Here is a 24,968-nt window from a genome sequence, read left to right on the forward strand (position 1 = left end):
ATTCTATAATATTCTATGCAGGGCCCACTGGCCTCAAACTGTTCCTAAAATGTCCAACAGTTGTAAAAGTAGTCTGTGATGTGGAATTGGGTCCACTCTTTGAGAAGTATAAGTAAAAATGCCCTTGATTTAATTATTTATTGGATCCTGGCCATTTTCAAGTGTGCATTACACACGTACCTAACAGCTGTTCTTCGTAGGTTGTCTTGTACCTCAAAACAATTATGTTTCCTTTCCCTGGAATGGGGTGAATTTTGGTGGCTGAAGGTAAACTGGGTTTTAACAGCCCTAGTTTGTATTTAGATTTTAATTGGCGATTTAGATGTCCTCAATTTAAATTATTGTTGTTAAACTCTCAAGATTGGGTAGGAAAACCTTTCAAACACCTAATTAATTTCTTGGAAGTAAGCAACTTACGGTATTACTTACTCAAGTTCGATTAGTTTCACTGGAACATGCTTCCCTGTAGATGTGCTTAGGATACCAGTCTTAATTTATTTTGTCCAGGGATTGCATAGAAAAACTGCTTAATCGAGCAATGACTGTCTAGATCATACCCTTCAGCAGATGTGCTGCTGAATAAAATGAACCCAGTTTTCTTTGAAAAATGCTGCAGAATTAATTATGACTTGTGCTAAACCGAGTTGGGAAAAATACAATGAAAAGCACTTCACACAAATGCAAAACTCTCTGATGATGTTAGTGGAAATTTAGAAAGTCTTCAACTCTGTGTAATAGCCAACAGTCAGCATTAGAAAGTTGTCCAAACTCCCTAATTGCCAGCTGTTTCCACCCTGCTGTATGATTTCAGTAGTGTCACATCTTCAGATGGCAACTCATTTTAATTGGCATCTGTTTTCCCCCTCATATCTCCATCTGTCCCAAACCATGAAATGTTTTTTGTGCAAACATGCTGGCCCAAAAGAATAATTGGTGTAAGTCCATTTAACTGAGCCACACCCCAAAGAAGCAGAAATCAGTAATAAAGCAAGCCAAGTCCTTATAGGAATTAGAGAGCATCGTTTACCAATGGGAAGCCAACCAACAGGCTTCGAAAATTACGCATTTAAAAAATCATTATTATGGCTTTGCTGGGCATGGTTTCATTAGCTTCAATATTTTTAAATGGACTCATGAAACATGGATAGGTACATTAGCATATGTACACTAGTTAAAAATCCTCCAGTAATTTAGCCCACTACTTCCGGCAGCACCTGGAGGGCCAAAGGTTCCCCATCCCTGCTATAGAGAGATAAAGTAGAATCATAGAATCCTAGAGTTGGAAGAGACCACAAGGGCCATCCAGTCCAACCCCCTGCCAAGCAGGAAACACCATCAAAGCATTCCTGACAGATGGCTGTCAAGCCTCTGCTTAAAGACCCCCAAAGGAAGAGACTCCACCACACTCCTTGGCAGCAAATTCCACTGCCAAACAGCTCTTACTGTAAGGAAGTTCCTCCTAATGTTTAGGTGGAATCTTCTTTCTTGTAGTTTGAATCCATTGCTCCGTGTCCACTTCTCTGGAGCAGCAGAAAACAACCTTTCTCCCTCCTCTATATGACATCCTTTTATATATTTGAACATGGCTATCACATCACCCCTTAACCTTCTCTTCTCCAGGCTAAACATGCCCAGCTCCCTAAGCCGTTCCTCATAAGGCATCATTTCCAGACCTTTGACCATTTTCGTTACCCTCTTCTGGACACGTTCCAGCTTGTCAGTATCCTTCTTGAACTGTGGTGACCAGAATTGGACACTGTACTCCAGGTGAGGTCTGACCAGAGCAGAATATAGTGGTACTATTACTTCCCTTGATCTAGATCAGGCACCCCCAAACTGCGGCCCTCCAGATGTTTTGGCCTACAACTCCCATGGATCCCTAGCTAGCAGGACCAGTGGTCAGGGATGATGGGAATTGTAGTCCAAAACATCTGGAGGGCCGAAGTTTGGGGATGCCTGATCTAGATGATATACTCCTACTGATGCAGCCCAGAATTGCATTAGCTTTTTTAGCTGCTGCATCACACTGCTGACTCATGTCAAGTCTGTGGTCTACGAAGACTCCTAGATCCTTTTCACACGTACTGCTCTCAAGCCAGATGTCACCCACCCTGTATTTGTGCCTTTCATTTTTTTTTACCCAAGTGTAGTACTTTACATTTCTCCTTGTTAAAATTCATCTTGTTTGCTTTGGCCCAGTTGTCTAATCTGTTAAGGTCATTTTGAAGTGCGATCCTGTCCTCTGGGGTATTAGCCACCCCTCCCAATTTGGTGTCACCTGCAAACTTGCTCAGGATGCCCTCAAGCCCATCATCCAAGTCATTGATAAAGATGTTGAATAAGACTGGGCCCAAGACAGAACCCTGTGGCACCCCACTAGTCACTACTCTCCAGGATGAGGAGGAGCCATTGATGAGCACCCATTGGGTACGGTCAGTATTGCATTATAGTTGTGTATATTAATGCTGGGGTTTTCTTTACCACAATTCTCCCCATGTGAATACTCCAGCACCTTGATGATGTGGCACGCAGATTTGTGGTTGGCCCTTCGAATTAAGAAGTACAGTACTGGCTTCCTGATTTGGTGAATTTCCACCAAAACATTCTGCTGAGATGCAGCACACAGTGAAATTCTGAGCAGCTGTCCTTGGAAAGTCCTATTAAATTCAAGGAGATCTCTTTTAAATGTGTTTTAGGATTGCAGCTGTAAGTGACTCTCCATTTGCACACACACATTCATTACAGACATTAATGGTTTGGTCGCCTAATTCATATTCATGGTCGCCTAATTTAGCACTGTCAGAATCTGAACATTATTACTTGTGTATCTCGCTACTACAGGAAAAACTCTTGTTACCTGTTGCTTTTTCAGGGTTGTTACACATGAAGCACTGCCAAGCCCCTGCTTCCTCGCTGTAACCAAATAAATCAAAGAACCTCACTTCTTCCAGATGTATCCGCACATGGTCCAGATCCTAGGCAAGTAACAAAAAATAAAATTGGGGGGGGGGAGAGACACCAACTCTGTTAGGAACAGATTTGACTGATGTGCAGTTTATTACCTGCAAAATAAAAAGTAATAAGGTTAAGTACTTCTAGCAATGGGAACTGAAAGTAAAAGTTTATAAGCAATGGATTCAAGCCCTCAGTCTCGTTTAATATAGCAATTATGCTATGTGCTGTTCTGTAACTACTCCAGTCAACGTTTTCGCGATTGACTAATGAAATCAAAAAAAGCTGTACAGAGTGCAGACCTAGCACTATGCCTGATCGCCTGGAAAGTGATTCTCCTGTGGCCCTCCATTTGAAAATAGCTTCTCAGCCCTGCCCCACAGTGATTATTTTAGAGATCCTCAGTGTTGCAGAGTAGTCCAAACTGAATGGTCTTCACTTTTGTACTAATGATAGGCTAAAGTGAAGATGTCATTGTGGACTGCAGAGGATCCATGCTGTTGTTTGCTGGGCTATCTGGCATCTAGTGATGAACACGTCTCCTTTAGGATGTTCTAATACTAACACAGAAAAACAATTATTTTGAAGCTAAATTCTTAGAATCAGTTGGAAGGGACCCAAGGATCATCTAGTCCAACCCCCTGCAATGCAGGAATCTCAGCTAAAGCATCCATGACAGATGGCCATCCCACCTCTGCTTAAAAATCTCCAAGGAAGGAGAGTCCACCACCTCCCAAGGGAGACTGTTCCACTGTCGAACAGCTCTTTTTCTGAATGTTTAGTCAGAAATTCCTTGCTTGTAACAGCTGAATTTTATTAAACAAGATCTTTCAGCTTGATGACAAAACAGAAATGCCATTTTATCTCCCACAAGAAACTTGTTCAGAGTTTTCTCTTCTTCCCCCTTTAGGGGAACTGTTACCTAGATTTTGTTGACGCCTTAAAAGACACAGAGTAAGATTTCCTTCACAAATGACAGCATGAGCTAACACAAATGATTTCTAAATGAATCGCAAGGAGGTTGCCGTGTTTGTTTAAAAAGCCTATGTACTTTCATAAATATCCATGAAACAATTGACCGGAAATCTGTTAGGAAATAAATACATCTGGAAACATTTTACTTACCAGAATATTTGAACTACGTTATAAAAATATTTTCTGCGGTATGTGCATACTGAAGAGTACAACACAACATTCTTTGCTAGCTAATTTCTGTTTTCTTTTTTTTAAAAAAAAGACTCTGTTTAAACCATATGCACTGATTTGGCCATATTCTGCAGTCTGTTACAATTATACAAGTCATAAACCCTTTCACTGAAGTCACTGGGGTATGTTCTTTTGCCAGAGAAATTTGCTGATTTTGTAAACTTCAAATTTACATGAGTGGAAGTAGAGAGAGAGAGAAAAAGGAGCGGGGGGTGGGGTGGGGGAGAGAAGAACCTCACACCAGTATTTAGCACCAGCAATTTTTAAAAATATATCTAACTTAATACATCACCTGTGCATGTATTTACTCAGAAGTAAATTTCATTGAGTTTGATGTGACTAATTCCCAAGAAAGTGTTGCATAGGATTTCAGTTTAAGAATACTGTAACAGGCTATTGTTGTCAGGTAGCTGCATAATAAAACACTTGCTGTGCATGATTGACAATATGATAAATTGAATTTCATCCTTGTATTTTGTTTATTTTATACTAGCGGCTGTGCCCCAGCTCATGTTTCTTGCCTTAATTGACAGGTGGGTTGTGCTCAGGATAGCATGTATGTTTCTCTGTGTCCATTTAGTGCTCACAACTATGCTAGGAGGTAGGTGGTCCTCTCAAACCTTGGGTAAACCTGTCTTTTCCCTTCAGGTTAGGTGAAGCCAAGCAATGGTGACTGGCCCAAGGTCAACCAGAAAGCTTCATAACTGGAAGGCAATCTGAACCCACTTCCCCCCATGCTGCCTCTTAATCACACCGATACCTGATTCTTCCTCCAAGGAGCTCAAGGAAGCTTACACATGGTTCCCAGCAGTCTCCTAACTGAGCAGCTTACAGGACTAGGCCTGTTTAACCTCAGTAGAACCACGTGCCTTTTGGCCATTCTTGTTTCAACAAATTATTCCGGACCAAGGCAGATGTGCTGTGGGAAATCCATGCCTGGCTTTCCAAATATGTTTCTCTTTGGCTGACAAAGCAGTTGCATGAGCCTCCAGCCTGGATCTGGCAGAGGTGCTTAACTCTTTCCTCACAATATCTTAATAACAGTAACGTCCATCTAATGCACTGGTTTTTCTTGTAGACATTTCATAATAGCTCGGGAGGAGATTTCCATCAGGGAAACGGCACTCCACGTAGGTGGGATAGGAAAAAGTCCTAGTTTAACAAATCACGGTTTAGCATTATGCAGACTTGGGCATCAAGTGATGGGCAATGCAAAACTGCATCCTCACTAGTCTTTGGTACAAAGCACAATCCATTTTTTAAATCCCTTCGGAGCATCCATGTGCATTTTGAAAGCTACAGCGAAAGCTGGCATACGTCCAGGTTGAGGGAACTATGCCAAATAACTGATAGACAGGATGGATAAGGTCTTCCCTACCTCCTGAGTAGTTGTGACAAATGTTTAAAAATGCTATTTCAATTGGCTAGGGTAAAATGAAGCCTTTTTTAAAAAAAAATCCCCAGCAAAGAGCAGTTTCTTTAACCAGACTGCCCAGCATTCTAAATTTCTCTGACTGATACAAAACATCTGGCTGTCTCTGATGAAATGTAACAGAGGAGTGCAGTTGACATGCTTTATTATGATAGGATGGACTAGTTGTAAATTAAAATAAAAACACAAAAAGCCCAGATTTATTAAATCACCATTTGCAAGTTTCCTTTGCTGTTTATTAATTTGCCTTTTCATGTTCCATTTTCCATTAAAAGGTCTTTCCCCCCCCGGAAGACCTTGCTTGAGCTGCAAAATTGGCATTCCACAACTGAAGCCAATGGAGTACAAATAATTCATGCCATAAAAACTTAAGAAGAGACCTGGATCAGACTAAAGGCCCATCTAGCCCAGCATCCTGTTCTTACAGTGGTCAAACAAATAACTCTTGGAATACCACAGCAAGACCTGAGCCCCACAGCACTCTTCCCACTTGTAATTTGCAACAGCTGGCATGTAAAGGCATACGGTCTCTGACATTGGCAGTAGTACACAGCAGTCATAGGTAGTAACCATGGATTTGCCTAATTCTCTTTTAAAACCACCTAAGTTAGTGGGTAGGGACGCAGGTGGCACTGTGGGTTAAATCACAGAGCCTAGGGCTTGCCGATCAGAAGGTCGGTGGTTCGAATCCCCGCGACGGGGTGAGCTCCTGTTGCTCAGTCCCTGCTCCTGCCAACCTAGCAGTTCAAAAGTGCAAGTAGATAAATAGGCACTGCTCCGGCAGGAAGGTAAACGGCATTTCTGTGTGCTGCTCTGGTTCACCAGAAGCGGCTTAGTCATGCTGGCCACATGACCCGGAAGCTGTATGCCAGCTCCCTCAGCCAGCAAAGCAAGATGAGCGCCACAATGCCAGAGTCGTCCACATCACTGGACCTAACGGTCAGGGGTCCCTTTACCTTTACCTTTAAGTTAGTGGGTATCACTACATTTTGTGGTGGTGCATTTCATGCTTCGATTGTGTGCTGAATAAAATGTTCCAAAAACCAAGCTCTTGCAGCCAATCAGAAGCCGCGGAAGCCCCATCGGGCGTTCGGGTTCTAAAAAAAGTTTGCAAACTGGGAAAAAATCACTTCTGGGTTTGCAGCGCTCGGGATCCAATTTGTCCGAGTTCCAGGGCGTTCGGGATCCAAGGTACGGCTGTACAGTACTTCATTTTTCCTGTTCTGAATCTTCCCACATTCAGCTTCATTGGATGTCCCCACAGTCTAGTATTATATGAGAGGAAGAAAAACTTCTCCCCATCTACTTTCTCCACACCATGCATAGCTTTATATACCCCAATCATGTTCTCTTTCCAAGCTAAAAAGCCCAAGATGTTTTAATTGGACCTTTTCTATTAGATTATTTTTGAGGTATGGTGACTAGGATTGTACACAGTGTTCCAAGCACAAACTATAGATTTGTACAATGCCCATTATGATATCGGTAGTTTTATTTTCAACCCCTTTCCCCAGGTGGGAAAAGGCCTGCAAGGCAGGGAGCAGGTCTTCCAGGAATCACAGCCAATATGTTAAAATAAGTTTAAAGGCATCAGTCTCAACTGAAATTCTTGAGTGTACCTACGGGTTCCTCCTCTGTGAGAAATATCAAGTGATACCTGCTCTGTACGTCTTGTTCTTTAAACAGTTACTGATCTGTAAGAGGACATGTCATTTGATCCCATGACTGCTAAGCTTACCGTACTTTTCCGTGTACGGCTATGTTTTCCCCTTTAAAAACCATGCTAAAAAGTGGGGGTTGTCTTATACATGGGTAGTGCATAGAGTAGTGCTCAACAATTCCATGCCATATCCCCCCCCCATTTTCTTAAATTAGTCCTCCAAAATAGAGGACATCTGTCTTATAGACAGAAAAGTACGGTACTTGGGAGTCTTTGGTGAGGAATTTGTTGAAAGTCCAAGTTCCCAGTCTGGCTACATGGACTGGTAAGATGTATCTAGTACTTGGTGTCTTCCCAATTCCATAGAATCATAGACTTGTAGAGTCGGTAGGGGGTCCCAAGGGTCATTCTAGTTCAATCCCTTGAAATGCAGGAATCATAGCTAAAGAATCTCTGACATACGGCCATCCAACCTCTGTTAAAAAACCACCAATGGAGGAGAGTCCATCACCTTCTGAGGTTTCCACTGTCAAACAGCTCTTATCACCAGAAAGCTCTTCCTAATGCATATTTAGAATTTCCCCTCCTGTAATTTGAATCCACTGGTTTAGGTCCTACACTCTGGAGCAACAGGAAGCAAGCTTGCTCCATCTTCCATGTAACAGCCTTTCCGGTGTTTGAAGATGACTATTATATCACTTCTCAGTCTTCTCTTCCCCAGGTTAAGCATACTCCGCTCTCTCAACCGTTCCTGGTAAGGCTTGCTTTCCAGACCCTTCGTCATCTTGGTGGCCCTGCTCAGCACACGTTCTAGCTTGTCAATATCCTTCGTAAACAGCAGTGTGTTTCTACAGCACTATGAGGAGGTGCAGAAATTGGTAACCCTAGAAGCAGGAATGATGTGGGACCAAAGAACTTCACGCTGACAGCATTAATACTGGCATGCAGACCGTACACGCCTCACTGTCTGCATGATTGCCTCCATACCTGCAGTGCACATATTCACGCATCCCTGCAGACTGACGGCAAAAGCTGTACAAACCACAGGGAGTGGGGGAGATCAGATTCATATCAGAAGAACATAGGTACAGATCTAATCTTTGCAAAATCTTTGATGTAGTCCAGATGATCTCTTGGAGAGCTTACATGAAAATTGTATCTCATCGCACCTGAAACTCTCTGGGCCTGTTGTTGTTGTTGTTTAGTCGTTTAGTCGTGTCCGACTCTTCGTGACCCCATGGACCATAGCACGCCAGGCACTCCTGTCTTGCACTGCCTCCCGCAGTGTGGTCAAACTCATGTTCGTAGCTTCGAGAACACTGTCCAACCATCTTGTCCTCTGTCGTCCCCTTCTCCTAGTGCCCTCAATCTTTCCCAACATCAGGGTCTTTTCCAAGGATTCTTCTCTTCTCATGAGGTGGCCAAAGTATTGGAGCCTCAGCTTCACGATCTGTCCTTCCAGGGAGCACTCAGGGCTGATTTCCTTAAGAATGGATAGGTTTGATCTTCTAGCAGTCCATGGGACTCTCAAGAGTCTCCTCCAGCACCATAATTCAAAAGCATCAATTCTTCGGCGATCAGCCTTCTTTATGGTCCAGCTCTCACTTCCATACATCACTACTGGGAAAACCATAGCTTTAACTATACGGACCTTTGTCGGCAAGGTGATGTCTCTGCTTTTTAAGATGCTGTCTAGGTTTGTCATTGCTTTTCTCCCAAGAAGCAGGCGTCTTTTATATTCGTGACTGCTGTCACCATCTGCAGTGATCAAGGAGCCCAAGAAAGTAAAATCTCTCACTGCCTCCATTTCTTCCCCTTCTATTTGCCAGGAGGTGATGGGACCAGTGGCCATGATCTTGGTTTTTTTGATGTTGAGCTTCAGACCATATTTTGCGCTCTCCTCTTTCACCCTCATTAAAAGGTTCTTTAATTCCTCCTCGTTTTCTGCCCTCAAGGTTGTGTCATCTGCATATCTGAGGTTGTTGATATTTCTTCTGGCAATCTTAATTCCGGTTTGGGAATCATCTAATCAAGCCTTTTGCATGATGAATTCTGCATATAAGTTAAATAAGCAGGGAGACAATATACAACCTTGTCGTACTCCTTTCCCAATTTTGAACCAATCTGTTGTTCCATATCCAGTTCTAACTGTAGCTTCTTGTCCCACATAGAGATTTCTCAGGAGACAGATGAGGTGATCAGGCACTCCCATTTCTTTAAGAACTTGCCATAGTTTGCTGTGGTGGACACAGTCAAAGGCTTTTGCATAGTCAATGAAGCAGAAGTAGACGTTTTTCTGGAACTCTCTAGCTTTCTCCATAATCCAGCGCATGTTGGCTATTTGGTCTCTGGTTTCTCTGCCCCTTCGAAATCCAGCTTGCACTTCTGGGAGTTCTCGGTCCACATACTGCCTAAACCTGCCTTGTAGAATTTTAAGCATAACCTTGCTAGCGTGTGAAATGAGCGCAATTGTGCGGTAGTTGGAGCATTCTTTGGCACTGCCCTTCTCTGGGCCTAGTTACCCTATAAAGCACAAAACACTTAAGTGAATACTCTAGAAATCAATGGGACTAAGGCTGCAATCCCAGACTTCCTTACTTGGAAGTAAGTCACAGTGAAAGCAATACACCTGATTAGGATTGGGTATCCTCCTGCTCATGCTGCTGCTTACAGGCCCAGACTTCCGCCAAAAAGTCTGGCCCTAACAGCCTCACTGCTGGGCTCTAACAGTGACTGGAAATGACTCCATTTGGAGGGAGGTGAAGTGGGAGGGGAGGGAGGGGAGGGGAGGGTCAGCTCCCCTTCCAGCATTCTGTTTGTAGCTTTGTACATAATTGAAGTTGAACTGCATTGAAACCGACAAGTTTTCTGCTTTCAGCTTGGCTCTGTCTTTTGGCTCTAGTTTTGGCTCGTCTTTCGTAGGATGAAGATATGCAACCAATTTCAGCGATAGCCAGCTTGTGATAGGCTTCCCCCTGCTTCCTCAGCATCAGGGAATTCCCAGCAAGAGAAAATAGCCATGAAGGTTTTTTTCGTTTAAAAAAGACACAAAGCCCACCCTTCAGAAGCTCAGCTGGCAAACAGAGAGGTGGAAAGAGCTTCCAAAGTTTTCCACGAGGGATTAGCATGCTCCAGTTCTGCAAAAACGAGAGGGCTGTAGCGATAAGGAGACTCAGCACATATTTTTACAGAAAGTGAGCAACAGGACAAACTTGTGCATCTTTCTTATGAGCCCTTGTCCTGCTCATAATATGATTTGAGAGCAATAGCACTTGCTGTTGCTGCATGCATGTTTAATATTGTTGGGAAATTTTGCATGATGTATTAGAATTCTGGCCAAGAAGGATTTCACTTTCCTAAGCACTTTCCTCTCTTGGTGGTTCCCTCAGTCAAGTGCTGTGTCTCTAAAGCCCAAACTACATATTACGCAGAGTGCCACCCTCAACTTTCTGCATTGTTTAAAAGCCAAAATGAGCTTGGGTAGGCTGTGGATCGGGGAGTAAGGAAGGGAAGATTGTGAGACCTTTCCACTCTAGTCGCTTTTCAGCTCCAAATCCCTCTCCCCATGCTGCTTTGCTATCTATATATTTTACCCAAAGTTAAAGGGAAAATCTAGCAGGTCAAAGCATCACTGGGATGTGTGTGTTTTTGAGCTGAAAGCAGCAGGAAATAAGTGAGGAAGCTTCTCTCCCAATGTCCTATGCTCAGATACAACCCCTACAACACCCCATACGGTTAAGAGCAAGGGTGGTGAATGTTGAACAAGGCTTAGCATATTAGCATGCTATATTAAACTAGGAGATGGACAATCCTTGGTCAAATTTTTGCTCAGATGTAAAGTTTACTGGGTGACCATGGTCAGCTCATTATCTCTCAGTCTAACCTACTTTGCAGGATAAAATGAAGGAGTGGAGTAGAAATGGATGCTTTTTGAAGAAAGGGCAGGATAGATTTTAAAATTATGATAAAACTACTACCGTACTATTTTATTTATTGGACTTCTGTCCTACCCTTCCTCCCAAAGGAGCCCAGGATGGAAAACAACAAAGTAGGAAAATAAAATGAAAACAATAAAGAACATATCTTTTAAAAAATTAAATGGCAGGTTCACAACTAGAACTTGCAAGGTTGCAGAGAACAGTATCCTTCAGATTCCTAGATTTACTCATTAAATGCATGGGTGAATAGGAAAGTTTTTTAATTCCTCCTGGATGCTAATAATCACGAGAGAGGGGGACACAACGCACCAGGGGTGATTTCCACAAACAGGGAAATGCCACTGAGGAAGCTCTGCCATAGGTCAGTGCCAACCAGGCAATACTCACTCCACCAACAGAGCTTCCACTGCTGTAGGTCCTGAAATGGTTGATGCTGGGGAAGGTAAGCACTTCGTGTCCCAAGCCATTCAAGGCTTTGTATGCTAGTAAAGGTAAAAAAGGGTAAAGGACCCCTGGATGACTAAACCGCTTCTGGCAAAATGGAACACCGTGATGGAAGCCAGAGTGCATGGAAATGCCATTTCCCTATTTATCTACTTGCACTGGCATGCTTTTGAACTGCTACCGGTAGGTTGGCAAGAGCTGGGACAGAGCAACGGAGGCTCACTCCGTTGCGGGGATTTGAACTGCCAACCTTCTGATCGGCAAGAGGCTCAGTGGTTGACCACAGCACCACCTGCGTTCTACTACAACTATTACATCCTTGTCTTGGGCCTGGTAGCAGCAGCTACTACTGCTACTAACTCATGGAACTCAGTCAAATGTTTAGCAGCAAATATAATGAAATCTCTTTCACTGAGATTTCCAAAGATACTTCAGTCCTCTCAATAAGAATGCAAAGGATTTTTTTTTTATCCCCCCCTCTCAAAAACTCAAAGCCAGACATTATTTCCTTGTCCTATTTTAAACTTCTCTTCAAAGGAAACCTCACCCAAACTTTTTCTAAGCAGAAAAAACATGTGACTTGATCTGATTGCTTTAAATTCAGTCCCACGTCGAATGCTTCTACTCCCATCTCTTGTCATGAGGCCTTTCCAGCACAGCTGGAAAGTTAGAATTGGAGGAGTGAGGATTGCTTCAAAAATGTCCCAACATGGCATTAGAAGTATGCTTGTTCCCTGAGCAGTTTTGCTGTTTGCTGCTGTTTATTTCACTGTGTTTTTATGTAAGCAAGCAGCTCTGGACACAAAAGGAGTCTCTTGTTTGTAGAAAAATATTTTTTACTTATAACATTTTTGTTCAATTTGTGGGGACATTGGGAGGACTTAAATTATTATTTTTGAATGTGATGGTCAGTCCTACAGCAGTTTAGCCTCATTCAGATTAAAGTTGCTATTTCCTGGTCTTCATGTTTCCTGGATCTTTTCTAAACAAAATAAAAAAAAATTCCTTCCAGCAGCACCTTAAAGACCAACTAAGTTTTTATTTTGGTATGAGCTTTCGTGTGCATGCACACTTCTTCAGATACATGCACACGAAAGCTCATACCAAAATAAAAACTTAGTAATTATGGTGCTGGAGGAGACTCTTGAGAGTCCCATGGACTGCAAGAAGATCAAACCTATCCATTCTTAAGGAAATCAGCTCTGAGTGCTCCCTGGAAGGACAGATCGTGAAGCTGAGGCTCCAATACTTTGGCCACCTCATGAGAAGAGAAGAATCCTTGGAAAAGACCCTGATGTTGGGAAAGATTGAGGGCACTAGGAGAAGGGGACGACAGAGGACGAGATGGTTGGACAGTGTTCTCGAAGCTACGAACATGAGTTTGACCAAACTGCGGGAGGCAGTGCAAGACAGGAGTGCCTGGCGTGCTATGGTCCATGGGGTCACGAAGAGTCGGACACGACTAAACGACTAAACAACAACAACAACAACAAGGTGCTGCTGGAAGGAATTTTTTTATTTTGTTTCAACTACGTCAGACCAACACGGCTACCTACCTGTAACTGGATCTTTTCTGTCCATGAAAGTTTTAGAAAGCATCTCTCCTTGCTTGATTTCAATTTTGCAATTTAAAGTTAGGGTTGTGTGTGTGTGTGTGTGTGTGTGTGTGTGTGCAGTTTTTCTTTTTCTAAAGAAAATTATAGGTAGTGGTAGTTAAGATTTACTTCAAATATTTTTTTAAAAAATCCATGCTGGTCATGTGCATGAACCCCAATTAAAGGCTAATAGCTTTGACCAGAAATCTTTTGCTTTGCTTTGAAACAGAATTCTTTGCCATCTTTGAAATTGCAATTGCTTTGAAGCAGGGATATTTTTAAAGGGCAAAGGCTGACAGGACAGAGCATGCACAAATCATTACCCCTGCAGAGTCAGTGCCATAGCCCACAATTACGTGAATTTGCAAAAGGCAGCTAAACAATACATTATGGCAGCTTCTTCTTATTCTCCTGTTTCAAACTCTTCTCTCTCTTCTTGTAAATAAGAGCCAAAGCCAAATACCATCTTCATTTTCCATCCAGATATCAATTGCATGTGCAAGGGATTATGGACAAAACCCGACGACCTTTCAAAAAACAGTACAGAGGACATCTATGCAAGCACTGCCAAGTTCAGAAACTTATTAAACTTAGTTTACGCAATACGATAGAAGTGTATAAAAGTATTCATGGCATGGATCGTGGACAGAGAAAAGTCCCTCTCCACTTTATGATTATTAATAGAATTACTATTATTTGAATTTGTATACTGTCCATCATCCGAAGATAACAGGGCGGTTCACAACAGATAAATACAAAATGAGAAAACAAAATATATAATAAATCAAACCGGAAAACCCCTCCCACGTTTAAAAGGTCGTTGTTGTTGTTGTTTAGTTGTTTAGTCGTGTCCGACTCTTTGTGACCCCATGGACCAGAGCACGGCAGGCACTCCTGTCTTCCACTGCCTCCCGCAGTTTGGTCAAACTCATGTTCGTAGCTTCGAGAACGCTGTCCAACCATCTCGTCCTCTGTCGTCCCCTTCTCCTAGTGCCCTCAATAGAAGGTTTAATTAGCTAAAGGCTGGTTATAGAGGAACACTTTGCCTAGTGCCTAAATATATGTAATAAAGGCGCCAGGCGAGCCTCCCTGGAGAGAGATTATTCCACAAATGGGGAGCCACACCAGAAAAGACCTGCTCTCGTGTTGCCACCCCTTGGACCTCTTGTGGAGGGAGCCCACAAGGAAGGGCCTCAGATGATGATCACAGGCAGTCCTTGAGAACTTAGGGACATCAAATTACACCGAATGTTGGAAGATTCAGAATAGACAAATGAACGTACTTCTTCAAACAGTAAAAATATGGGATTCGCTCCTGCCCAAAATAGTGAGGACCACCAACTGGGATGGCGTTGATGAATTCATAGAAGATATGGCTATGTTCCACCTTCATTGCCAGAGTCAGTATAGTTCTGATGCCAGTTGCTCTCCCTTGTGGTGGCAGAGATTTTACCTTCCTGACAAGCAGCGAAAAGGCAGACACAGAGGAAGAAGAGACAGACGGTGAGGACCTCCTAAGGGAGGGGGGGAGGAGAAGCAGTGAGCAGCAGTAATTTGACCCCTGTACACAGAGAGAACGAGAGGCTGGCCAGGGTGAGAACAGGATGCTGGATCAGATGGGACACTGGCCTGATCCTGGAGGCTTTTCTTATGTTCTAACATCCTCTTCCACTATGCCCCAGTCATGGAGGATGGGCCTGTTGGTTGGTATTAGCCATGATGCCTAAATGATCAAAGGCAACCTGCCTCTGAACAGCATTTAAAAACAAGAGACGCTGCAAAAATTAAAAAGGAGACAAGCTCTGCATGCAAGCTCACATGTATGTGTCTATATAAAAGTACATTATTTGCAAAAGTTCACTCTGATATTATGTCAGTCAGACAAATGGCCAAGACAAGCATACTTCACAAAAGGATATCCTTCCTCTATCATTCTGGACAAACCCATACGCTTTCCTTCCTTTTCAGTCTCCAAAAGGTGATCAAAATAACAGCATGTTATGTGGACAAAAAAAAGTCCACATGCAATATTTGCTACCCATGGAGCAGAGAAAGAGACCGTGCCCTCTCCCATGTGGTGCTGTTAAAAGTAACACCTTTCTGTTCCCAGTTTTATATTTGCGAAACATGTGAAACGAAATGTATGCTACGTCCCTTTAAGCTTTTGACTTTATCTGAATTTTATACCCTCTTAACATGCTTAGCTACACCACTCCCAGTACTTCTCTGTCCTTTCTAGGGAGGTCATATCTAGGGATTGTTGTTGTTTAGTCGTTTAGTCGTGCCCAACTCTTCGTGACCCCATGGACCATAGCATGCCAGGCACTCCTGTCTTCCACTGCCTCCCGCAGTTTGGTCAAACTCATGTTCGTAGTTTCGAGAACACTGTCCAACCATCTCGTCCTCTGTCATCCCCTTCTCCTTGTGCCCTCCATCTTTCCCAACATCAGGGTCTTTTCCAGGGAGTCTTCTCTTCTCATGAGGTGGCCAAAGTATTGGAGCCTCAGCTTCAGGATCTGTCCTTCCAGTGAGCATATAGGGATAACAGCATCCAATTGATTCTCCCCATTTCCTCAGTTTTAATTATATCCATGCTCTTATTTACAACCATGCTTCAAGAAGCCCATCTTGTCTCAGAGGCTTCCAGCATTCACACATAAACTCCACAGCCAATGGTCCATTAAAATTTCACTATTTCACTATAATCCTGAGCAGCAGCATTGATTTGTGATCTCTGTCCAGATCCGGTGGCTACTGCACTGATCTATCATATAGTAATGTGCATGAATGCTCTCGGGGGGGGGGGGGAGAGAAGAGAAATACCTTTTGGTGTGGAAATGTAGACTGAACCATTGCAGTTTCGAAGCTGTGTGTTCCCTTCAGCTGGGTTTTCTCCCACAAGGCTTTCAAGGCTTGCACTGAATTATTTTGCATGGAGAAAGCTTCTGGGAACAAGCTCTGCTGGGCAATATTGAAAGAAGAAAGCTTCATGAACAGTGTTTTTTCTCCCCAGACAATTAATACAAAATACAGGTTAGAAAAGTTCTGACATGCAGCCCAGTTAATTATTTGGTGACTTCCCAAAACTTTCAGAGTCGATAGCCAAAAGAAACAATCCTAATAATTTTTGTATTGGGGAGAAAGCAGTGAGACAATGGATAATTTAAACCTTTCCCCCTCTCATGTCTTTCTGAGGCTCAAGCTAAGGAAGCTGAGGTACATGCAGGTATGGCAACCCCGTCCTCAACACATTATAATTGATTCAAGCAACCTACACCAGGCATCCCCAAACTGTGGCCCTCCAGATGTTTTGGCCTACAACTCCCATGATCCTCAGCTAACAGGACCAGTGGTCAGGGATGATGGGAATTGTAGTCCAAAACATCTGGAGGGCCGAAGTTTGGGGATGCCTGACCTACACTATACAGGTGAAACTCGGAAAATTAGAAAATCATCGAAAAGTGCATTCATTTCAGTAATGCAACCTAAAAGGTGAAACCAATATATGAGATAGATGCATGACATGCAAAGCAAGATATGTCAAGCCTTTATTTGTTGTAATTGTAATTATTTGTCGTTAGGCAGGTCAATTATAAATGGAATGTAATTAATGGAATGTAATAGTGATATTTATTTTTGTTTATATTTGTATTATTATAACTATTTGTTTTATTACTGTGGAATTTCCAATTTATTAAAATTTATTAAAATAAAATAAAAAATAATAAGTTGCATTACTGAAATAAATGCACTTTTGGACGATATTCTAATTTCTCGAGTTTCACCTGTACATAGCTTACACCCATCTGTTATCATGCTTTCCTCAATACTGATTTTTATCTGTATTTAACTATTTCACCTTATTATTTTTCCCAAGACCAGGTTTTAACCTTATTCTTCAGTGAACTTGCTGGAGTATACTAGCTTCATTCATCAATGGTGTCTTTGCTCCTTGCACCACCACCCCCAATTCAACATTCTTTCCACATTAGCTCCTCCAATATACACTTCCTTTTCATATTCTTTCTTTCCTTTATTTGATTCAATTAATTCTCTGTTCTGTTCAAATTCACTCAGATGCTTCAGTCCTTACTTCAGTTCCTCTACTGATGTAGTTCTATATCCTTAACACACAAACCACAAGTTTCTCCTACCCTTGGCTCCTAAAATCTGCCTGGAGGAAGAAATATATTTTCTGATGTCTCAGAGACTGCTTCTGTGGGACCTTTGGCAGAGTGCACACAATTACCTAAATAAACATTCAGTTTTTAGCCTCAGGTTAACTGTAAATAGATGAGACATTCAAATGAAGTGTGCGACTTAAGTTTTGCTGAATCATTGCCACAGTACATGAATGCAAATGGAAATATTCCAATGGGTGTTAAGCTACTGGCTGATTGGTGCTCTTGGGATTCATGTTAGTCCTGTTTCTTCTGCTTTGGCCAAGCATAATAGTCATGCCACAGCTCAATAGCAGGATTTGTGAATGGCAGGAGTGTCAATTTGTGATTGACAGGAGTATCAACAGTAGTGACAGGCAGGGGTAATTAAGGAGGAAGGAGAAGGCTGTGAAGAGCTTCCGAGAGGAAAAGAAGCTTTCAGTTTCTGTGCCTCATGCTTTCTAGATTCAAATACCTGGTGAACAGGTCATGTTATTAAACACTGCACAGCGTAAATAAATGCCAGCTATAACTTTGCGTGGCCAGGCAAAGACCCCCCCGACCCCAGGCGGCCCCCGGGAGGAATAATGGCTCATGACAACGTGTTATGGGATTAAAATTGGCCACAACTTTATTCAACTTTCAGATGTAGGGAGACCTTGGCTTAGGCATTGGCGTTTATCCCTCCCAGCCCCTGTCCGGGGATCTGGGGAACACCAGGGTTATCCAAACTGCGTGGAGGTTGGGCTGGCTCTGGAAAATGTATGTTTAAGCAGAGAGCCCACCCCCCCATTTTGCTGCAACGCAGGGGAGAGCACTGACAACCTAACGGCGTGTGGCCAGTGCCTCCCTTCCACACAACCCCTTTAACGTGGAACCCTGGGATTGCCGCCGCAGGGGGGGGCATGGGTCATCACTTTACCCCCCCCCCCGCCCAATTTAGGGAAGATAGACTAAAGAATTCCGCCCAAGGCCTGAAACCGCCAAAGTTGTGACATTTTGCAAAACCTGCTAATGCAGGGAAATTCCTTCCCGGTCCTTCAACAGCAACCATCAGTGACCGTAGCAGTGCCCGCATACCTGTAAAGAAGTTAACCTGCAAAAGGAAGGTGTAAACTGAGGGAGGGCAGGGTGGGAGAAGCTCTGGAGCTGACTGAGGACTCCCAGGTAAGTTCCACCCTCTATTGTGTGTGCAGGGCGGTCCTACGGTAACCCTACCTGGTCAACTCCCCTGGCAACACCCCCTCAACTGGGATTGGTTAACTGTCTGAGGTTAGGTGGGAACCTCCAGGTATCCAGCTTGGGGAGGCAAAACTGGGCTGAATTGCCGGGGATCATGTAGGATCGAGGGGCTGCATGTGACCCCGCAAAAAGCGACCCCCATTTGAGGTGGGGAGCAGTCATTATTGTGTGAGGACAGCCCCATGTCAGAGAAGACATCTCTATAGTGGTGCAATTTCAGTGCCAGAGAGGCAAATAAATTCGTGTGTACGGGTGAGTGGAAGAGATTCAAAGCAAGATTGTATGACCTTCTCTTTGCTATATTGAAGATTTACGGCACAGTCCTGTACTCAGAAGTAAGTACCACTGGATTCAGTGGAGCTTAATTCATATTTCCCTTGCTGGCGATTAAGTACTATTGAACTTAACAGACCTTGCACCTGAGTGGGTATGTATACCACCACATTATAAATTGCCAAAATGCAATGTATTTTAAAATCACTTTTTAAAAATTACTTTAAATATATATAGATAGATATATAGGTGCTTCAGAGGAATATCGTGATCTTCAGTGGGGCGTTGTGAGGGGCGGGGGAGGACAACTCTGCCTCCTTCCTCTGGTGCCTTTGTGTCTTGATCATTTAATTTGTCTCTGAATTAGGATATGTAAGAATAAAATGGAGTTTGACAGCACTGAAATTGGGTTGGGATTCCTGGACTAATGCGCAGACCGGCTCTCTTCCTGCACACTGCCCTTCCCTTCAGTGGGAACGGAATACTGATATTGAGCCGTGTTTTGCTTTTCATTTGCACAGCCTGTTATTCATACTGCATTTAGACTATTGCGTAGATAGGAGTCAAAATATGAGAGCTGGAATCATCACATGGTAAAAAGAAAATCCATCAAGAATATTAACATTGTTTGGAACGGGCCACAATTTCCATTTTATTACAACTTGCATGCAAAAGCAATTTAGTCGGTCTTTATCCTTTTCCAGCATGCTTGCAAAATCAAGTAAAATGTTGTGAAATAATTAAAATAAAATAAAAACCCAAACCAGCAGAAGCAGCATACAGTACAGTTAAAGCTAAAGGCATGTTAAACAGCATTATTAGCAGACGAAAAATCTCAATAATGACAATCCTGGATGTCTGAAGTAGACATAACACTGGCCCCCTGAAAAATGTAGATTGCAAATCAGTAACTCACATACCTGCCCCCATTTCTGGTGCAATTCCCCATCCATTGCCCTGTTGGTATTAATGGTTTCATGCTAGACCAATGCCAACTGTGGTTAATACAAGGACCAAAGTTCATTGTAAAACCTCAGTTTGCAAGCCCTTTCCAAATTCTGCCTTACAAGGAAAGCATACAGGTGATACTCGGAAAATTAGAAAATCGTCAAAAAGTGCATTTATTTCAGTAATGCAACTTAAAAGGTGAAACCAATATATGAGATGGATGCATGACATGCAAAGCAAGATATGTCAAGCCTTTATTTGTTGTAATTGTAATTATTTGTCGTTAGGCGGGTCAATTATAAATGGAATGTAATTAATGAAATGTAATAGTGATGCTTATTTTTGTGTATTTTTGTATTATTGTAACTATTTGTGGAATTTCCAAAAGAAAGCATTTGTAAAAATAATAATAAAATAATAATAATAAGTTGCATTACTGAAATAAATGCACTTTTCGACAATATTCTAATTTTCCGAATTTCACCTGTAGTTAACAATGACCTTGGTTAATATATCAGGGGCCCTGTAACTGCAAACTTGGGACCCTCGTACCTACGGGACCGCCTCTCCTGGTATGCCCCGCGGAGGACCTTAAGGTCCACAAACAACAATATTCTGGAGATCCCGAGCCATAAGATGGCTAGATTGGTCTCTACTAGAGCCAGGGCCTTTTCAGTACTGGCCCCAACTTGGTGGAACGCTCTTTCCCAGGAGACCAGGGCCCTGCAGGATTTGTCATCTTTCCGCAGGGCCTGCAAGACAGAGCTGTTCCGCCTGGCCTTTGGGTTAGATTCAGCCTGACCCCTGTGTTTTCCTCCCTCATGGCTTGGATTTATGGACTACTTGAAATGAGGCTGCATTTTAAATTTTAATACTGTATTTTAATCTGTATTTTAATTAATTGTTTTTATGTTTTATTGTAATTCTGTTGGTGTGAGCCGCCCTGAGCCCGGTTTTTGACTGGGGAGGGCGGGGTACATAGCTGCCAAGTTCTCCCTTTTTTTAAGGGAAATTCCCTTATGCTGAATAGGCTTCCTCACGAGAAAAGGGAAAACTTGGCAGCTATGGCGGGGTATAAATAAAAATTTATTATTATTATTATTATTATTAAACCCTGAAAAATAATACTCACCTCCCAATGACAGTGACAAGGGTCAACAGCATCTCCAAAGAGATAGCAATTTAGTCTTTAATTGGGGTGGGGTGGGAACTTTAAATGATAAAAGTGCCACTATTGATACGTACATATTGCACACACCTGCCGAAAGAGAAACATGATGTGGATCCAAAGCTGAGGCTGTTGACTGATGAGAGTAAAACAGGATTTACTGTACAGGCAGTAATGTCCTTTCAGGGGACAGCTGAAGAACAACTTTGCTACACAACTTCTGACGGTATCTGGGGGGGAAATACATGTTATTAGTGTCAGCTGTTATTATTTAATGGAAACCTAAGTATGATTATTTTACACTTAAGGCATGCACTCTTCATTGATACCTAGTACTGTGGTGCTATGGCATGTTATAAAATTCATTCCTACGGAGGGGTGTGGTAAGGTAACATCCATCAACAAACTTCAATGTAAACCATTATGGATGTGATTCTGAGCCCTGCACTCACATACTTTTCATTCTTGACTATGAAATTTCATTTGGATGTTAGAAGATGACCATACATGCAAGGACAAGTCCTTCTTATGGATAATAAAGAAGAAGGCCATGTTCCTGTCTACATGGGGATCTGGATGCGACCCACTGCGTTTTCTTAAGTGCACCTACATTTCTGAGGTCATGAGGAATCTCTCAGTGTGCTGTCACTTTGGTGCAAATGGAGAAGCCAACATATGCTCAGCTATCTCCTCAGAATAGTGTTTGTGTGTTAAGACCTTTAAACCTCCTCCTTAAATAAATTCAGACAAGACTCAAATTTTGGTTTGGTTTTTGGCAGAATTTAGGCCACAACTTTATTGATTATAGCAGGTGAGTGGTTGCATAGGCTCTGGTTCGACTAGCTCCCTGCAGGTAGCGCTGATCCAGGGCACCAGCATAGGTCAGCCAAGGGTGAACACCTGGAATGGCAGAAAGCCAAGGACATGCTATGTCCACCACCCAGATGTCCCCCTGGACTCAGGCACAGGCACAACCCCTCGCAGGGTTGACCAAACCATTGAGTCCCTGGATTCCTTTAACGGAATACCCTTCACATAGGGATGGTGAGAGCGTCCCCCCATTCCTATCACTTGAACCAGAGCCTATCCGCAACCCTACAAGTTGTGACAATTTGCTACATGGAAAGTGAAACCCAAATGGCGCCAGCCAATCAGCCAAGTGGGGAAAATTCCTGCTGTGCCCCTATTCCAATGGCAGACGACACACGACGGCATAGCAAGGTCAAGTGCACAAGCCCTAAATATAGGGAGAGGTGGGCGGGTGTTCCGATGCACTGACCGGAAGAGGAAGCTCAGGGTCACATGCATAGGTATATATAGGTCCCTTGATCCGTTTAGCCTGCGTCCCATTGGCCTGATTGAGCCCTGCATCAAAGGACCTACCAATTGGGTGTTGTGGCTATCCAATCATACCCACCCACAACATAGGGTTTGGTTGCCAGGTCTCACCGCAACACATGCCCTCTTTAAGGGAGGACCCGATTTGCAGAACATCGTAGGTAGCAAACCATCACATTGGCAGTACTGAACACCTGAACAATTGCCTGGCAATGATACCACAATAGGAGGAGGAGCATGCCAGATTATTTTATCTTCTGTTGCTGCAAAGAGTATTAAGTCCGACGGTAGGCATATTTTAAGTATTATAAATTATATATCTGGTTTTTTTGTAATTCATGCCTTATATTTATATGCCTAGTCCACAAGGTTTAGCCTTTTATCGGACCCCTTAGCATTCAAATGAGTTGTACACGACACACTCACTTCTTCGACGAGTGTAAATCTTTACCACCTGCTGCTTTCTTAAATAAATAAATAAATCTGCAATCCATTTGCATTCACAATCTTGCTTACTAAAGTATACTTGGTTAACCACTGTTCACTGTTGGTTGTTGTTTAATCAGTGGGTTCCATGATTAAAAAGCTTCTTAATTTATGTTAACTAATAGGCACTTTGAGGCCTAAAACACGTCCTCCAGTTTAAACATAATTTGTAGCTTTACTTTAAAACATGCAGCTGTCATCATGGTCTTTTTTATTTTTAGTAATTGTTAATTGAAGAATCTTCCATTTAGAATCCATATTGTCATTGAACAGAACCACAGTGAGACACAGAAGAAACGTATTTATGTGGCGCATCCATTTCGTGGCACTAACCCAAACACAGTGTTCATTCACATGAAAAGAATCAGAAACCACAAGCCAGAATCTGCAAATTTCATTTCATTTAAAAAATAAATAAAAAAAATCACAAATGAAACATACATTTGGCAGTCTCTTATATCTTTCTTTTAATTCACATCTACTATATTCAGAAGTGATCAGAAGTAATTATATATATACAGTATGTGTGTATGTGTGTGTGTGTGTGTGTGTGTGTATATATATCCTATATAATAAAGTGCAAGTGTCTCTGCGTCCAGTCTCTGTGTCCGTGGGATTGTGCTACTGTGCATGTGCCCCACGGACAGCCGTTGGGACTTGGAGCGCAGAGACTTTGGACGGGATAAACCAGGACCGTGAGAGAGATTACATGCTTGCATATACACAACCATACCAAAAAAGGCTTCCCCTTGCCTCTGCTGCGCTACGGAAGGATCTCTCTCTTTCCTCCTGGTTTCTTCTCTGTTAGAGGGGAAGGAGAGGAGGCAGGCGTGTGCCGGCGAAAGGGAAAGGGAGGGTAGGTGGGTGTGGATAGAGAGTGTGCGCGAGTGATGCGGCTGCTGGGCTGAAGGATCGTTTAGCCGTTACTGAGGGGCGAAAGCAGGAGAGCGGGCGGGCGCACCCGCGGGGGAAGGGGGAATTAGTCCCTGGAAGTGTGTGTGGACCTTGTGGGGGGACCTCTCTTGTGGGGGGCTGGACTATATTTTGAAAACAAATATGAATGAATTCCTATGCCCCACAAATAACCCAGAGATGCATTTTAAATAAAAGGACACATTCTACTCCTGTGAAAACATGCTGATTCCCGGACCATCCGCGGGCCGGATTGAAAAGGTGATTGGGCCGCATCCGGCCCCCGGGCCTTAGTTTGGGGACCCCTGAATTACATGATAAATTACAGTAGACTGGGTAGAGCTATCCCTTTGTTCAGTCCTGTCTGTCTGTTCCCCATTCCTGACCCTGGAGCAGACCACCCCACCAATAAATAGTAGAAGATAGTGTGCGAGAAAAACTGAGCCACAATGTGTTTAGTTTGAAATCTATGGAGAAAGACCATCAGTTTTTATTATTTTTCAATTAGCATTTTAAATAGTGGGTAGATCACAAAGACCTAAGCACACAGGAAGCTGAGGTTTAATGCTTTTTGCCGCAGCCTTACTACCGCTGAAAACCACCCCTCAACAATGGCATTAGTCCCAGAGAAAAAGCTCCCACTGGTGCCAATGGGAACATTCCTGCCCCCCCGGGGGGGGGGCTGTGATAGCAGTGTGGTGACTGGTGAGAGTGATTGTTGGGACCATGGTGGGTTGTGAAAGGGTTAAGTCTCCCCTTTCTGCATGTTGTGGTCCTGATGAAAATTGCGCCTCACCTGCTATTATTATCGTTGTTGTTTTTTTTAAAAAATGATAGCTTCCTAATGAGATGTTTAAAATCATGTATAGTTTGACCCCAAAAAAGTATCAAGTCTGGGCAACTTTGCTGAATGGGAGAGGAGGGATGAAATTCATTATTTTCCCTTTTTTCCTTGGAATTCCTGGAATTCTCTATATTGTCTGAAGTAGAACATTTTCTAGACTCTTGGGAAAGTTGTGCTTTCTGTTCCCCTGACATTCCAATAAGTCCAAAGCCGTTCTCGATTATTCTGTAATGCTTTCTCCACTCTGGATTCTATTATTTCTATCAGTGACTTTGAGACTTAAGAAGCTCACATAGAAACAGCTACCCGCAAGATAACCAAGTATGTATATGATTAAGGCCCACAAAATGTACCGTAATAGTTTTCCAGA

The 24,968-nt window shown here is 42.8% G+C and overlaps 1 protein-coding gene across 5 annotated transcripts in view; it reads right to left on the reverse strand.

The window, feature by feature from the left end:
- VEPH1 (ventricular zone expressed PH domain containing 1) overlaps nt 1-24,968 on the reverse strand; it is a 137,414-nt gene that overhangs the window by 21,334 nt on the left and 91,112 nt on the right. For 3 of the 5 annotated variants that reach the window (XM_088669119.1, XM_088669117.1, XM_088669118.1), the window contains exons 10-12: nt 21,109-21,248; nt 16,051-16,188; nt 2,858-2,975 (exon numbers count right to left, since the gene is read on the reverse strand). In XM_088669119.1, the coding sequence (XP_088525245.1) occupies nt 2,858-2,975; nt 16,051-16,188; nt 21,109-21,248 (396 nt within the window). The remainder of the gene's footprint in view (nt 1-2,857; nt 2,976-16,050; nt 16,189-21,108; nt 21,249-24,968) is intronic. The other 2 variants (XM_035133536.3, XM_060274451.2) reach the window with 1 other exon arrangement.

This window comes from Zootoca vivipara, chromosome 5 (genome assembly GCF_965207765.1).
Source record: "Zootoca vivipara chromosome 5, rZooViv2.hap1.1, whole genome shotgun sequence".
NCBI lineage: Eukaryota > Metazoa > Chordata > Lepidosauria > Squamata > Lacertidae > Zootoca > Zootoca vivipara.